Raw genomic sequence first — 15,072 nt, 5'->3', positions numbered from 1 at the left:
ATTTGGCCTTGTTTGCTGGGGATAGTAAAGGCAGATGCAGCATGATTAAATAGAGAATTGCCTGGCGCATATGTTAAAAATGCAGATTCCCTGGCCCCACTCCTCTGAATTTGAATTGCTAGGGAAATTCTTAGGTGAATCTTAGAACTGGGTAAGTTGGAAAGACCTAATTGATTTCCTTTATAAGAAATATCTGGAGTAGGCAAATATACAGGGACAAAGTAGATTAGTGGTTGCTTTAGTGTTGGGGTGGATATGGAGGCCTGGGGATGATAGATTTTGGAGTTGATGAAAATGCTCTAAAACTGATTTTGGTGATGACTGCACAACTCTGTAAATATACTAAGAGCCGTTGAACCGTACACTTTAAATGGGTGAATTGCATGATACGTAGACTAATTCGCAATAAAGCTGTTTAAAAAGAAATAAAACAAAAAACTTGAACCAAACTCTATAAGGGAAGGCAACAATTGTCTTCCCAAGACTTGGGTGGTGCCTGTTACCCAGTAGAATAGTCAGCAAATACTTATGGATGTATATATTGGAGGCTACAAAGTAAATGAGCAATTGCAATGGGGTGTCATTAGTATTATACTAGTTGAAGTGCAGGCTCCTGTGACAGGAGTGTAGTGGAGGGGCAGCTTCCTGAAGAAATTTGTGATGTCTAGTTGAAGCCTGTCAGGTGAACAGGCATTAGCAAGGCAAGATTAGGAGTGGGAAGAGTGTACCATGGAGGGGCAAGCAAGCCCTGCAAGCAATTTAGTGAGGCTCCAATGCAGAGTGAGAAGTTAGATGGCAGAAGTGAGGCTGAAGAGGGGAACAGACTCAAAGGGCTTTGTGAGCCAGGGTTTGGGGGCTGGAATTTTCCCTAAAAGAAAGAGAGCCTGTAGTGGTAGATTTATGTTTGAGAAATCACTCTGACTGCACCATGGAGAATGAATGGAAGAGGGGCAAGACCAGGGGCAGGAAGCCTGTGAGGGGGCAGTTTTAGTGTCTAGGTGAGAGGTCAATGTGTCCTGAACTGGAGTGGTGCCAATAAGGATAAAGAGAAGTGGAGAGAATTTAGAAATATTTAGGGCACTTAATTGAGAGGATTCTCATGGCTGGGATGAGGAGACAGAGCTCTGAGAGTCAAAGATGAGGCCCACTTGTGTGGCTTGGGTACCTGGGTAGTTGGTAACCCCAAGAGCCCTAGAGGAGAAACAGGTTTTGAGATGTTGAGTTTAATTTTAAGCATGCTGTTCAAAAGGAGGTGTCTAGTCAGCAGTTGGATATGGGGGTCTGGAGGTGAGGAGTGAGTCATGTGAATCATTGGCATATAGCCTCAGCATGTAGATGGAAGCCAGAGGAACGGATGAGGTGATTCGGGGAGTGTGTTTCAAGAGAGGAGAAAAGGGTCTAGAATGAAATCCTGTGGAGTGATATTTGTAAGAGGATGCTTGAGGAGGAGGTGAAGATGGTTGTAAGGAGATTCAGAGGAAATAGCTAGAAACGTAGGTGTTTGCCATAGCAATTCATCTGTTTATTCAGCTGCTCTATGTCAGCATTTATTGAGGGTCCATATGCCCTGGATATATTCAGAGACAAGTAAGACTTGACCATGGACATCAAACTGAAATCGTGGCCATCACTCCACTGCAACCTTCTGAAAAAAGAGGCCCCTTTCTTACAGGCCAATGACAGTCTTACTTCCTAAAAGATAGGATTGTTCTTCCTTAGCAGTTTGTATGGGACCTGGAGTCCTTCCCAAGCTCACCCTCTTGTACTACCCAGGCCTAAATGAGCTGGATTCTGCAGCCAAGCCAAGAGCCTTCTGTCCACACAGGATGGATGGCATGAATAGGACACTCCAAGGCTTTCAGGGTGGGGGACGGTGGAGGGAAAGGAGGGAGCATATCATATGTCTAGGGTTCAGCAAATTGTACCCACACACCATGCATAGAAACACACAAGAAAGGCACCCCCGCTCCACTCTGTGGGCGAAGCAAAGAAGCAATCCTCTTCCCACGTGCCAACCCATCTGCTTCTTTGCCTTCACAAACATGCCTTTTTTCTTTCTTCTTTTTTTTGTTCTCTGAAGCTTTGAATACATGAGGAAGAAGAGTGGGAGACAGGAGGAAAGGTAAGGTTGGAAGAGCGCAAGAGGAAAGGAAGGGAGTGGGGGAGCCACCAGTGACCACCAACACAATAAATCATATCCTGGACTGTCTCAGCCTGGTCCCTTCTTTTCATTGCATGCTTATTAGTTCCCTCTGGGAAGAGCCCCAACGATGATGGCCAAGGCATGGCTGTGGTATCAATGGACTTGACTGATGGGGCACTTCTCAGTGTGTCATAGGCCTTGGAGGCTCACTTCCCTTGGTTCCATCACAGAAGCTGGCACAGGCTCTGCAGGACAGCTGGGCACAGGCTTTCGCTGCCCCGCTGCCTTTGACTGTTGATGGTGTCATCAACCTCCTGGGACAGCAAGCTCCCGACTGTCTGGGGTCTGGGGCAGCAAGAGTGAATGCCTCCCTGAACCTGCCTGACAGTAGGGTGGGAGGTGGGGGTAGTGCTGGGAGCAGCTTTGGCCTGTGGGAGGTACCTGTGAGGCTGTATGTGTGTTAGAGGAGGGGAGGGCGTACAGGAGGGAGGACAAGGGCTCTCTCCCTGCCCTCCACCACCTCAAAGACATGGACCTGGGCCTGGGTGTAGGGAGGCCATAGAGCCTGACTGCAAGTCACTGAGAGAGACGGGTGGAGTGGCTATTCTGTGGTTGATCCACACTGCTCTGAGCTAGGTAGGCTTGACAGGGCAAAGGCCTGAGACTCTTTCTGTCTTGGCCTTGACAGTCCTTCACCTGTACCTGGCTGTGCTCACAGTGCCAACCCTGACCCTCACACTCACCCTCAGCTAGAGCTGAATAACAGGCTCTGCCCTCAGGACCCTCCTTGTAGAGAACAGAAAGTTAGGAGCCCCACCCCTTCCCAGCATTAGAGAGCTGGGATGTAGGGCCACTCAGATCTTCAGTGACAGTCCCAGTTGACCTCTAGCTGGGATGATATTTTTTCCATCCTACATTTCTTGCCCAGACTGTCCTCTCCTGTGGTTTCAGCTGTGAGCTCGTGCTGGCCCAGTCACCCCTGTTTGCACTTTCCCAGTACCTGGTCAGCCAGTGTTCACTTCCTCTTTCCCCGCCACACAGGCTATGCTTTGGATGCAAGTAGACAGTCTTGGCCTACAGTGGGCCTCTTGTGGTGCCTCAGGCCAGAAGGGCTCCTAGGGGTGGTTCTGGGACTATAACCCTCCTGAAGGGGCTCTTGGGGCAGGCCCAAGCTGTGGCCAGCTTTAGGTGCTGGCTTGGTTTCCTATCACTTGTTTACCTTCTCCACCCCCTGCTACCCCACCCGACCAGCCAAAAGGCTGGCCTGCACACCATCCGTACCATGCCACCCTTCATAGTCACAGAGGGAGGACAGAGCTGTGCCAATGTGCTGAGAGCTATCTGCCCGCCCCCACCCCCACCAGTCTGGAATGAGCCACCTGCATCCACACACAGGTGTTTCCTGTGCTCCTTCCTGTTGCCGTTTTTTCTGCTCAGCTTGGCTTCCCCAGCAGGTGGTTAAGGGCCCAGCCAAACCTCTTGATACACAGCCCTAAAACACTGGGGGGCAGGGCTCCCTGGGGATCTAGGGCACCCCCTCCACCTCCAGGGGAGACTGTTGGCACCTCATTGGCTCTTCCTGAGTGCAGGCGCACATACTCTCCCCAGTGTGTCATGCTGCTGTGCTACCGCCACAGGCACTGGGCCACCAGAGTGGGCTCAGGCAGTGGGGAAGGCCTTGCCCGTGCACTGGCTCCCTTGCCCCTGGATGATGAAAGCTCTGGAGGGAGAGGGGAAGGGTGGAGGACCTGTTTCTCCAGCCTTGGGTGTGGGCCTCCCTCAGGCCCTCCTTAGAATAGCCTGCTATCCTGAAGTCCCACCCCACCCTCAAGTTCCTCCCATAGAACTCATAGCCTTCTGGGGTTTACACACTCACGTGTCAGGCAGCTCTTGGGGAGGTGAGCCCTCTCCCTGGAGCCCTGCTTCCTGAAGCAGCAGAGCACGGGCTGGTCGGCTGGCTGTGGGAGGCCACTGGGTTCAGTCAGGTTTGTTATTACAGAGAGGAGGCAGCTCAGGGAGAGGAGAGACTTGCTGTTTAGGGTCACAGGGCAGCCATCCGGGTCTCCTGCCTCCCAGGCCCCAGCTCTTCCCCTCTGTGAGGATCTCCTCTTACTACTCAGCCCTCAAGGAGGTCCTCGTGCTCAGCCCCCTCTATAGGAAGCTGTCTGGGCAAAGGAACACCAAGAAGCCTGGCCCTGGCAGGGTTCTGCTGCCCCCTGGTGGCCAGAAGCTCTAGCCACCACTGCACTTTCTTTTCTTGCCTGCTTCCTTTTGCCTCTGGGCGGTCACCAGGAGCTAGCTGCTGGGGAGCTGTTCTCAGGACTGGCACGCTTTGGGTCTCCTCTAGGCCAACTCCACAGTTTGGCTCCAGCCTGGGCCTGTAGCTTCTAGGCCCAGGGCATGCCCAGGCTGCAGGCTGAGCCTCCTTAGCAACATCCCACCACCCTCTTCCTCTGCCCCTCCTCTCCAAGCCTAGTTTCAATCTCTGGGATTTCTTCCACCTGGATTTCCAGGGCAAGAAGCACATGCCATTGGAGAGTGGACATACTAGTGTCAGGAAGGGCCACAACTGGAATAGAGGGTCAGGAGTGCACCAGGCCAGGCCATGTAGGAAAGGCATCTTGCTTTTTTATTTTCTGTAAAACTCTGTAAATAAAATACAAAACCAAGGGATGTGTTGGGGCAGAGGCAGGATGGCCAGGCCCGGGACACTGACTTGTGGTAAGTGTGCTGAGCCGAGGCTGGGAGGCACTTGACTGCAGGCACTGACTCTATCAACCCCAGGGGCAACAGAAGAATATATTAGATTTTCATTGATAGGAATCTGTGGAGGAGGGGTGTCTGGAGCCAGCCCTCACCCTCCCTGCCAGTGCCTGGTGAGCCCTGAAAGTTGGAGGAAGGGGCACTGGGAGCCGGTGAGTAGGGAGTTTAGAATGCCGTACTGGCCATGCTGCCGGGTCCAAAGATGCGGGGTAGGGCGTCCAGTGACTCCTCCAGCCGTCGATGGGCAGATTGTCCCTCTTCCCCTGTAATGGGTGAGAATGGGGTAAGGAGTGGCTCTAGTCCCATCCTGGCCTTTCTACCCCTGACCCCATCTCACCCCTACTCCCATCAGCCAAAATGTCCCCAAACTCTACTTAACCCATATCTCCCACCCCCCAGCCTCACCACACTGTTGCAGGCTCTGCCGGGCAGCTTCCCTCACGGCTTCTGTGTCCGTTTGGCACAGGTACACAAGGGGCTCAATGCCCTCTGGAGCCTACCAGGGGAGGGAGTATTGAGGTAGGCCCAGTGGAGCAGGTGGGAACCAGGGCTCAGGGATGAGGAGGCCATGAGGGGAGAGAAAGGGTGGGTGGGTTGCGTGGTGGGTCACCTTAATGCAGCCCAGGGCGAGGCAGCCAGCTACTCTCATCTGTACATCCTCATCTTCGAGCTGGTCCAGGAAGCACAGTAGGGCCTGGGTAAGGGTAGGAGCGCAGACTTAGCCAGACACCGGGAGCCTGGGACCCCAGCCTTTGCCCTCAAGGTATCCCTGCCCAACTCTCACCCTTTCCCGGAAGGCAGGGCCCAGTGACAGGCTCCGGAGCTGGGTGCTGACAGCAGCCATGACCTTGTTGTTGCCATGGACAAGCAGGGAGCTGAGGGCCCGGAGCCCATCCCTTTGTAGCCGCCCCTCAGGCGCCAACCTAAGGGCCTTCAGCACAACAGCCTGGTCATCTGAGTTCAGATTCCGCACCAGTAACACTGAAAGAAGGAAGTGGAGCTTGGGACAAGGGGGCAGGGCAAGGAGCCTCCTGGGGTGGGATCTTTTGTATACTCATGTCCTCATCCACACCTTCAGACCCACCCATAGGATCAGGCCACTTTGTGATCAGGGCTACTGCCTCACCCTCCTCGGCGGTCTCTGTCACATAGGCCTCCATGGAGGGGCTGTCCAAGGCTTCAATGTAACTCCAGAACTGGAAGATGGTGAGCTGCTCTCCAGGGCCTGGCTGGGGCCTCCTGGGCAGCTTCCGCCCCAAGGCATCTTCTAGGAACTTGACACATACTGTAGAAGGCAGTGCCACAGGCCTCAGGGTTAGATAGACCCAGGCCCTTAGAGGGAAGAGTGCTCCCACTCCAGGCTCGGGTCCAGGGGCCCCCTGTCTAAACCCTACCCATCCAGGTCCTTTTGCACCAAGGCATGAGCCTTTGCTATTTCTTCTCAGCTCAGCATGTCTGTGTGGGGATCCAAGAAAGGAAGGCAGAGGGGGCAGGTAGGCAGCCCACTCACCAGCCTCTGCTAAGCCTGGCTGGCGCAGGGAGAGACGGGCACTGTACTGATTGCAGAAGGTGAGGAGCACCCGCTCCACGGAGCAGATGAAGGGGCTAAGTCCCTCCGTACACTGGTCCCAGAAGGTCAGGAAGCCGGGCCGAGAGGCTGAGAACTGCACCACTGTGAGGAAACGTAGGAAACCATTGGCAACAGAGCAGACAGATGGGCAGACAGGTGTAGATGGGGTAGGGCAAGGGAAGAGCTTCAGGGTAGACACTGAGCTAGAGCCCACGGGGCCTTTACCTTCCTGGGCGGAGGTGGCAGGGATTTCCCATCGCCTGCTAAGCTCGCATACTGCCTCAATTACTCGAGCCTCCTGCAGCAGCCGTTCCAGGGCCCATGCCTCCTGGCAGCGCAGGGGCCCAAATGTGCCCAGTTTCTGGAGAATAGGGGTGGCTAAGTAGCTCAGAGCTCAGGGTATGGCTTGGGGAGGGTGGGACATGGGCACTACAAGTCCCAGCATGCATCGGGACAGGTTGGGGGTAGCCAGAGTGCAGGTAGTATTCTATTCAGTAAGATTCAGATGCCAGGGCCTGGGACATTGGGAGTGGAAGTAGGGGAGGCATGGAGGGCCAGGATTGAAGTGCAGGGCACTCTGGGGTAAGAGGCTACAACAGGAGGGTGGGGGGAATACCACTAGCCTCACCAGCAGGAGGCGGCTGCAGTGGTACAGGTGCTGGACCAAGGCAGTGTCCAGAGCTGGACACTCCGTGCTGAGGGGGCGGGCACTGAGCGAGTCGAGGCTGTCCTCAGCCCCAGGCTCCAGGCTGCTTGGGGGCCTGAGAAAAAAATGGGGTCAAGCAACCCAGGAACATGCATCACCATCTGGTCACCAGTGCATTTTTATTAAGCTCCCCCCATCTCAGAATGGAAGAACAGACAATGCTGAGATAACAGACAATGGGTGGGTTCACAGAGGACTTCAAGGAGGAAGGGGTTGGGACCAGCAGATGTAGCAGGGGTCTCCAGAGCCTGTCTGCCAGTGCTGCCTCCATCTAGGACCACCGGGACCTTCGGGGCTGGGGTGGGCGGGAGTAGGGTTGCAGGCGGGATGGTCTACACCATGTGGACTGCAAGGGGTTGTAGCCCAAAGGGTGCAGGGCACAGGGCTGTAACCTGGACAGCAGCAGAGAGGGGAGGGGCTGGGCACAACCCTCAAGAGGGAATGGGCAAAGGCTGCTCTGGGACAGAGAGCTGAGGGGCCAGGCTCTCTGGGGCAGCCAGGGTCGACGAGATAGAGGGGGTTGATACTGGGGCACCCAGGGTTGATGGGGAGGCACTGAAAGGTTTTGTTCATAGAGTAGGTGCAAGGTGAGGCCAAGGGAGAGAGAAGGAACTGGAGGCTCATGAGCTGATGGGGACCGGTGGGGGAGGCAGACATTGCAGGGATGAGAAGGAGGGTGGTCAGAAGCACTGGGGATACAGATGGGGTTGGAAACATGGGCATCAGGGGACATGAGGAGTACTTGGAAGGGGTGAACACAAATGTACCTACCAGCAAGTCCATCCCCTCCTGCCCACCTCCAGTCTTGCTGTTCTCATGTGCTCCACCTGGCCCCACCTCACCTGTTCCCCTTTCTCACCTTTCGCCACCTGGCACTCACCTCACCTCTTCCCCCTCACGTAGTCCCATCTCATCTAGCCCCCTCACCTGTCCCTAGGACCATCATGGTCTTCATCTTCATCCTCGTTGAGGAAGCTGAAGCTCTCCAGGGCATGCTCCACAGTGATGCTAAGACTGGAAGCCCGGCTGCGAGTCAGGCCCTGTCTCTGCTGGGGTTGTAAAGGGAGTCAGAGCTGCTGCCACTGCCTGGCTGCCCTCCCTGCGCTGCTACAGCCCAACCAGGCCCTCCTCACCATGAGCAGACTCTCCAGCCGGGTCACCTCCTGCTCCAGGCCCTGCAGCTCAGGGAACTGGCCACGATAGTCATCAAGGGCAGCCATTAGGGCCCCCAGTGCCTCCTCCAGCCTCCTGTCCCCAGCCTCTCCAGCTGCCCCTGGAACTGGGGCCTGGGCAGCCATAGTCAGGCTAAAGTCTGAATGCTGGGGCACAGGGTCTAGGGATGAGGGAGCAGGGCTTGGGCTCTGAAGGATAGGCTCTTGGGGGTCTGGGGAAGGGCTTGTGAGGGGTTCCCAACTGGAACAGGTAGGACCTGGGTAGGAGGTGCTGGGGGCTATAGGGTCTGCCTGAGTACAGGGAGTGGAGGCTGGGTGGCTACAGGACAGGGGGTCGGTGCCTGGGAGAGTGGGGTCTGTGTGGGCAGAGGGGCTGGGGAGTGTGGTGAGGTCTAAAGAAGTAGAAGGGCTTACAGTTATAAGGGTGGGGCTTGTGACAGGATGGGTGGGGCTTCTGGTAGTCTGGACTGGGTCCTTAGCATTAGGGGTAGGACTTGTAGAGGTGTGAGTTGACATCCTGGATTTGTCAGTAGGGCTTGCAGTAGTGTAGGTGGGGCATGCAGCAGTGTGGGTGGGGCTTGCAGTGCTGTGGGTGGGGCTTGTGGTGGGCTGGGCTGAGCCTGTAGTATTGGGGGTAGGACCCGCAGTCATGAGGATAGAAAACATGGGCTTGTGGGTGGGGCTTGTGGTAGTATGGGCCTGACCTGTGGCACAGGGGGTAGAGCCTGTAGTAGTGAGGGTAGAGAGCATGGGCTTGTCTGTTGGGCTTGTGACAGTATGTGTCAGGTTTGTGACAGTGTGGGTAAGACTTGTGGTGGTCTGGGCTGGGCCTGTAGCACTGGGGGTAGGGTCTGTAATAGTGAGCGTCGAGAGCATGGGCTTGTGGGTGGAACCTGTGGTAGTGTGAGTAAGGCTTGCAGCACTGTGGGTAGGGCTTATGGCACTATAGGTGGAGCTTGTAGTGGTGTGTGTGGGGCCTGGCAGTTCAGGAGAGCTAGAGTCTGGGGTCTTGTGAACCAAGTCTAGGTGTGCAGATGGGGCAGGGTCTGTAGATATATAGGCAGGGCCTGTTGTACTAAGAGTGGGACTTGTGGCAGAATTGCCAGGGTCCAGGGCAGGAGAGACAGGACCAGGGTGTTCCCCATGGGTGGGATCTGGGTGTGCTGGCAGGCTAGGTCCCCGGGCTATGCTTTCTAGACCCACAGCCTCCACTGAAGCCTCAGCCAAGGCAGCATCCACACTGGCCTCACTGATATGGCTCAGAGTCCGGCTGTAGGGGGCATGCCCATTGGCCAGGACTGGGGCCACGGCCCCCTCCTCATCCACAGGTCCAGAGGTGGGGGTCTCAGGCCTACGGAAGGCAACTTGGATGGGCAGAGGCTCAGGCTGCTGTACCAGGGGCCTGGGGGCTGATGAGTGGCGGGTAGCGCCTGAGAGCTGTGGGCTGGATGAGTCGTCTGAAGATTCAGATGACAGGGACCATGCCGTCCCATTCTCCAGCTCCTCCTGTCGCCTCAGCATATTCTGGGAGAGAGGAAAGGGTATTTCAAGACCACCCCAGGGAACTCCTGAGGGATAGTGAGGCCTGAGCTGAGGCTGTGACTCACATAGAAGGCCTGCTCCCGAAGTGAGGGCGTGTCTGGTGGGCTCTGGCTATAGGTGGAGAAGCGCTTGGTGACTGTGGAGGCTTTGTTGACAGTAGAAGCAGCCGAGGGCTGGTCATCCTTGTCGAAGGGGCTGGGGAGAGAAGAGGCTATTAGCAGGTGCCATAGGCCCCTGGCCCTGTCCCCAAGCCCCTCAGTCCCACCAACCTCCATGTGACTTCCAGGCTGAGCTTGATGGTGCCAAGGTCATTGATGTCCACTGCCACAACCTGGGGCAGGGCAGCGAACAGGTCCTTGGTCTCGCAAGAGACGCTGCCTACAACTACGTGGTTGGCCAGGCCCTTCAGCTCTGTCACCTGTAGCAAAGAATGCATCATGAGGTCACAAGAGCATGGGGTCATGAGATCATGGGAGATCAGAGATCTGAATTTGCATAAACGTTATGTGATGGTCACAAGATCACGGGGCCATGGAGGTTTGAAGCAGCCTGGGAGCATGAGGGTCACAAAGGTATGAGTTTATAAAGTCATTGAGGTCTTAGGGGTCATAACCTCAGGGGAGTTCAGGGGGTCAAATATTTTACAAGGTCTGGTCATGAGGAAATCACAGGGTCATGAAGGTCATGGGGTCACACATTCACAGGGCCATGGAGCCAAGCAGGGGTTACAGGGGTAAGGTTCTCAGGGTCATAAGGGGTTCAGAGGATCATGGAGTCACAGGATCATGGTGTCCGTTGGTTCTGGGCAGAGACATCACCTTGATGGACAGGAATTCCGTGAGCAGAGGAAGAAAGACGGTTTCCTCACTGTCCCACACCTGCTTTCCACTACCCTCAATGCGGCCCCGGAGTTTCCAGCGCTGACGCCCATATTTCATGCAGATCTAGGGGAACAGACACAATGAGGCAGTCCTTGGTGTCCCGTGCCACTCTGCCATCCCAGCCCTTCCCTGCACATCCTCATACCTCATACTGATCGCCCACACACAGCCTGGCGAAGCCGGCCAACCCTGGGAGTGCGGGAGAAGGAGATGAACCATGTTAAGGGGTCTCAGGCACACACTTCCCTCTCCCTGCCACCAGACTGCCCCCACAACTCAGTACCTTTCATGCGGAGATGGAATTCGCCCAGCTGTGCCTCCAGCTCACTCTCCAGCAGACACATGCTCTGGCAGGGATGGGCAGGGACAGGAAGGGATCAAGAACCAGTTCTTTCTCACCAACTCTGCCATACCCTATGCCATCCAGCCCTCACCTCTGTGTACTCTCGATGCCCCCGAGTGGCCTCGGCCAGGCTGTCTCGGGCCTCGCGGCTCCCTGGGGACCCAGTACTGTAGGCACGGACCATGTTGTAGGCACCATCCCGGAGACGTCGCTGGACACAGTATGCTTCATATAGCTCATCAATCTGGGCAGGTGAGTGGGGTGGCAGTGAGGGAATTGAGACCCACTACTGGGGTTGCTCCCCCAAGGCCTAGCCCCACCCATTTCCGGATGATACCTCATCCCCCACCCCACTCTGCATGCACACATGCGTGTTGCACATGTACCTTGCTAGCATGGAACTCCAGCCGTCGCAGGAAGCGTTCAATGGACTTGACTTGCTGGGGGAGAGGTGCATCAGGAGGGGCATGAGGCCCAGGGCCCTTTACCCTCCCCATGAGCCAACCTCTTCCAACACCATTCTCTATTTACTCACCTTGTCCAAGTCATACAGGAAGCCCTGCAGAAGGACATGAGAGGGGGCACTTAGGAGGTATGGGAAGTATTCCAGCAGGGGCACTTGCCCACCTAGACCCATCTAGCTCCTCTCGTTCACAGCCCTCCTCCCCCTCACGTCACAGTCCATGGCCACTCCAATCAAAGCAAGGACTGACCCCGCCTTCTCACATGCCTGGCCTTTGGTGGGTGCTAGTAACACAGATCTGGTCCCCAAGACCCCTCCCCCCACATCTTCCCTGGGATCCCTCCCCTGGCCCCTGGCCCACTCTTTCCTGAAACCCCTAGCAAGAGAGCTCTGTGCCTCTTCATGCATGGTTCTCTCTACCAGGAAACTCCTATCTATCCTTCAAGACTCAGCAGAAGTTTTTTCTCCTCTGGGGAGCCCTGACCTCTTCCCCAGGAAGAACTTCCCCAGTCTCTCAGTACCACTACAATATAATCTCCTGTTGTGCATGTCTATAGGGGTTCAAGCCACTCCACTGGAAGCACCCATGGACACGCACTGGGTCCCAGGCAGAAAGCATGCACAGCTTGGGGAAGCTGAGCATAGAAACCTCCCCAGTATTTTCTGATATCCCCTTTTCTTTTTTGAGGAAGACCAGCCCTGAGCTAACTACTGCCAATCTTCCTCTACTTTATATGTGGGGTGCCTAGCACAGCATGGCTTTTGCCAAGCAGTGCCATGTCCGCACCCGGGATCCGAACCGGGGAACCCCGGGCTGCCAGAGAGTGGAACGTGCGAACTTAATGGGCGCCACCGGGCCGGCCCGATATACCCTTTTCTAATCATACCTGGACTAAATCACTCCAGAAAACAGCCCTGATGTCACCCAGGACTGGCCCTATCCAGCACCCCCACCACCACCACCACCGTCACAGGGCAAAGGGCATTAGTCCAGGGCATCCTTGCCAACCCTTCACTCACCAGGCGAGAATTCCTCTTGGACTCCCGTATCTGCCCCTGGAGTTTCTCCTGCTCCTGTTGGTGCACTTCCAAGTAGGCACTGGGGAAAGGGGTAACAACCAGAATTAGCTTATCTTTCCAACCTTTAGATATCCAGGGTACCAGCAGTGGGGAGAGGGTGTGGGTGGGGCTGCGGAAGGTTCCTACTAGGGGAACAGGGATGGGGGCTTGGGGAGGGATCCTGGGACAAGATGTTAGGAGGGAGTTGCTTACGTCAGGCCCCGCTTGAGTGCAGCGTACACCAAATCCAGCCGCTCAGGCTGCGGGACCTTGGTGGCTGGGTGCGCCACGGAAAACATCCTGGAAACACGGGAGAGCGCTGGGGGCTTCCGTGGGGGCCCTGGGGGACTGAAGGCCGGGAAGCTCCTAAAGAAGAAGCTACACTCAGAAAGGGGACAGAAGGAGTCCCCCAAACCCTTACTGCACTCCCAGTCCCAACCCCGTCAGACTCTCTGCACCCCATTAGCCCCCTTCGGCTGCATACCTGGGCCCCCGCTCGTGGCTGCTGAGGACGCCTGCGAAGGACTGGCTCCTATTGACCCGGGCGCTGAGCAGGCGGCGCTGCGGCCGCACCGACAGGGACATCATGGAACGAGTCCGTGCGGGGCTCCCTGCGGGTGGCGAGGGCGGGTTTCCAGCGCCAGTAGGGCCCTTGAAGCCTCCACCCCGCGGCCCAGCCTCTGTATCTTAGTCCTGCCGGACACGGCCTGACGCCGGGATTCCGACAGCCCCGCCGGCCCTGGCGCTAATGACAGGGCGGCCACGGGCGACTCGGCCTCGGACTCAGCGTGGCCTCAGCTCTGCCCCCACTTCCTGCAGAGGTGCAGGCTCCGCCTGCCGCGGGGCAGGAAGGGGGGTCGCGCGGGGACCCTCTCTGGGCTGGGAAGGGGCAGGAAAGGGGCGGGGCACGCGAAGAATGTGCGGAAGCGCCTGTTTACCCGGGGGCGGGGCGGGCTCTCCAGCCCAGCCCCTGACCTCCTCCCCCCAAGTGGACCAGGAGCTCTCGCGCCGGCGGCCCGCGAGGCCGCAGGAGGTCGCGGGGCGGGGCGGGGTGCGCGCGCTCAGCCCAGCCGAGCTGCCCCACTGGCCCGGCCGGTGCGGGTTTAGTTCCCGCGGCCCGCCCACCCCGCGTAAATTGCTCCCCTCCAGCCCCCACCGGCTCCTAGGTGCCCAGACGCCAGAGCCCTCCCTGCGCCCAGAGCCGGGGGATTCCCAGAGTGGGGGGCAGTGCCGAGAAGTGCTCCGCCCCCTTCACTTTCCTGCGGTCCCGACCTGGAAACTGAGTCACAGACGGACGCCTCCGCCCGTGCCCTTAGTGGGAAGGATCCTCCGCAGACCCCCACCGCGCTCCGGCGAAACGCGCGCCCGTGGCCCCCAGAATGCGGCCCGGACTCTGTGGGGTCAGCCCCGTAGCCTTCGCAGCCCCAGGCGGGGTCCTACCTCTCTTCTTGGCGCTCATGGTAGGTCCTGAACTGTCCCCTACCCCGTGAGCTTGCCCCTCCCAGTGTCTCCGCCAGTCCAGGGCCACTCGGTGCTGGCCCAGCTGGGCTCCGCGCTCGCTCCCAGCGACTCTGGCTCGGGCTGCAGCTCCTCCCGGCGCCGCCCCCCGCCCAGTTCCTGCCGCCTGACTCAGCCCGCCGGGATGGGGCGGGACTGGCCGGACCAGGGGGGCACCGAGCCCTTGGCCCGCCCGGTTTCTGGGAGGGGTGACTGGGGTTTCCCCTCGGGGAGGGGACTGACGGAGGTCTTCTCGGCTGGGGTCAGAAGTGTGGGTAAAGGGAGTTGAGCTCGGCGGTGAATATGGAGGGATAAACAGAATGAGGACTCTGAGTGGGGGCTGGATTGGGTGCCGTTGGCATAGGGGGCTCACATAGTGACTGTTGAGGGGTGCTGAGAGAGGGGTGAACACACAGAGAGCTGAGATTTGGGGTTCTGAGTGTGTGAAGGCTAGAGAAACGAGGCTGAGAGAGTGGAAGGAAGGGCTAGGGGTGCTGAGTGGAGAGACTCTGCCAATTGAGGGCAGAGCATGAGGGGTGTGGGAGGCTGAGAAGAGAGGGGCTAAAAGTGTGGGACTGGATCAACCCAATATTATGTGTCACTGCCCCGAGAAGGAAGCAGAGGAAGAACTGGGTGCAGGGTGTCTCACAGCCCCATGTACCATCCCCACCCCTACACCCACAGAGGGGGTGCTTGGTCTGGGCACTACCTCTCCCTTCCAGGCCCCAGGTAAGAGGATCAGGTCCCACTGCTCAGCCAGGGCCTCCTCTCTATCAGAAGCTGCATCCTAGGGTGGAGGCCCCATTCTTCTGGCTCCCAGCTCACATGGGCTGAATCCCCCTGGTGTCAGCCCTTTCTCATCCCCACTATTTCCCCCTTGAATATCCCTTGTTCACCTCCAGCCAAGATAGAGGCCACCATGCCTAGGGTCCA

At 57.3% G+C, this 15,072-nt stretch overlaps 1 protein-coding gene across 36 annotated transcripts in view; it reads right to left on the bottom strand.

Moving 5' to 3' along the window:
• Positions 1-15,072, bottom strand: part of RIPOR1 (RHO family interacting cell polarization regulator 1) — a 53,629-nt gene that overhangs the window by 5,931 nt on the left and 32,626 nt on the right. For 22 of the 36 annotated variants that reach the window (XM_070612181.1, XM_070612189.1, XM_070612191.1 and 19 more), the window contains 22 exons: positions 13,127-13,253; positions 12,856-13,008; positions 12,604-12,682; positions 11,656-11,679; positions 11,507-11,560; positions 11,212-11,364; positions 11,061-11,124; positions 10,923-10,966; positions 10,715-10,840; positions 10,166-10,314; positions 9,962-10,091; positions 8,316-9,878; positions 8,110-8,231; positions 7,105-7,237; positions 6,702-6,837; positions 6,417-6,578; positions 6,033-6,191; positions 5,691-5,887; positions 5,517-5,600; positions 5,312-5,402; positions 5,086-5,169; positions 4,020-4,101 (listed from right to left, as the gene is read on the bottom strand). In XM_070612181.1, coding sequence (XP_070468282.1) covers positions 4,020-4,101; positions 5,086-5,169; positions 5,312-5,402; positions 5,517-5,600; positions 5,691-5,887; positions 6,033-6,191; positions 6,417-6,578; positions 6,702-6,837; positions 7,105-7,237; positions 8,110-8,231; positions 8,316-9,878; positions 9,962-10,091; positions 10,166-10,314; positions 10,715-10,840; positions 10,923-10,966; positions 11,061-11,124; positions 11,212-11,364; positions 11,507-11,560; positions 11,656-11,679; positions 12,604-12,682; positions 12,856-13,008; positions 13,127-13,253 — 3,916 coding nt within the window. Of the gene's footprint in view, positions 1-4,019; positions 4,102-4,751; positions 4,790-4,950; positions 5,170-5,311; positions 5,403-5,516; positions 5,601-5,690; positions 5,888-6,032; positions 6,192-6,416; positions 6,579-6,701; positions 6,838-7,104; positions 7,238-8,109; positions 8,232-8,315; positions 9,879-9,961; positions 10,092-10,165; positions 10,315-10,714; positions 10,841-10,922; positions 10,967-11,060; positions 11,125-11,211; positions 11,365-11,506; positions 11,561-11,655; positions 11,680-12,603; positions 12,683-12,855; positions 13,009-13,126; positions 13,254-14,082; positions 14,256-15,072 lie in introns of those variants that run through there. The other 14 variants (XM_070612203.1, XM_070612204.1, XM_070612202.1 and 11 more) reach the window with 9 other exon arrangements.

This window comes from Equus przewalskii, chromosome 3 (genome assembly GCF_037783145.1).
Source record: "Equus przewalskii isolate Varuska chromosome 3, EquPr2, whole genome shotgun sequence".
NCBI lineage: Eukaryota > Metazoa > Chordata > Mammalia > Perissodactyla > Equidae > Equus > Equus przewalskii.
This window is presented reverse-complemented; position numbering and strand designations above follow the sequence as displayed.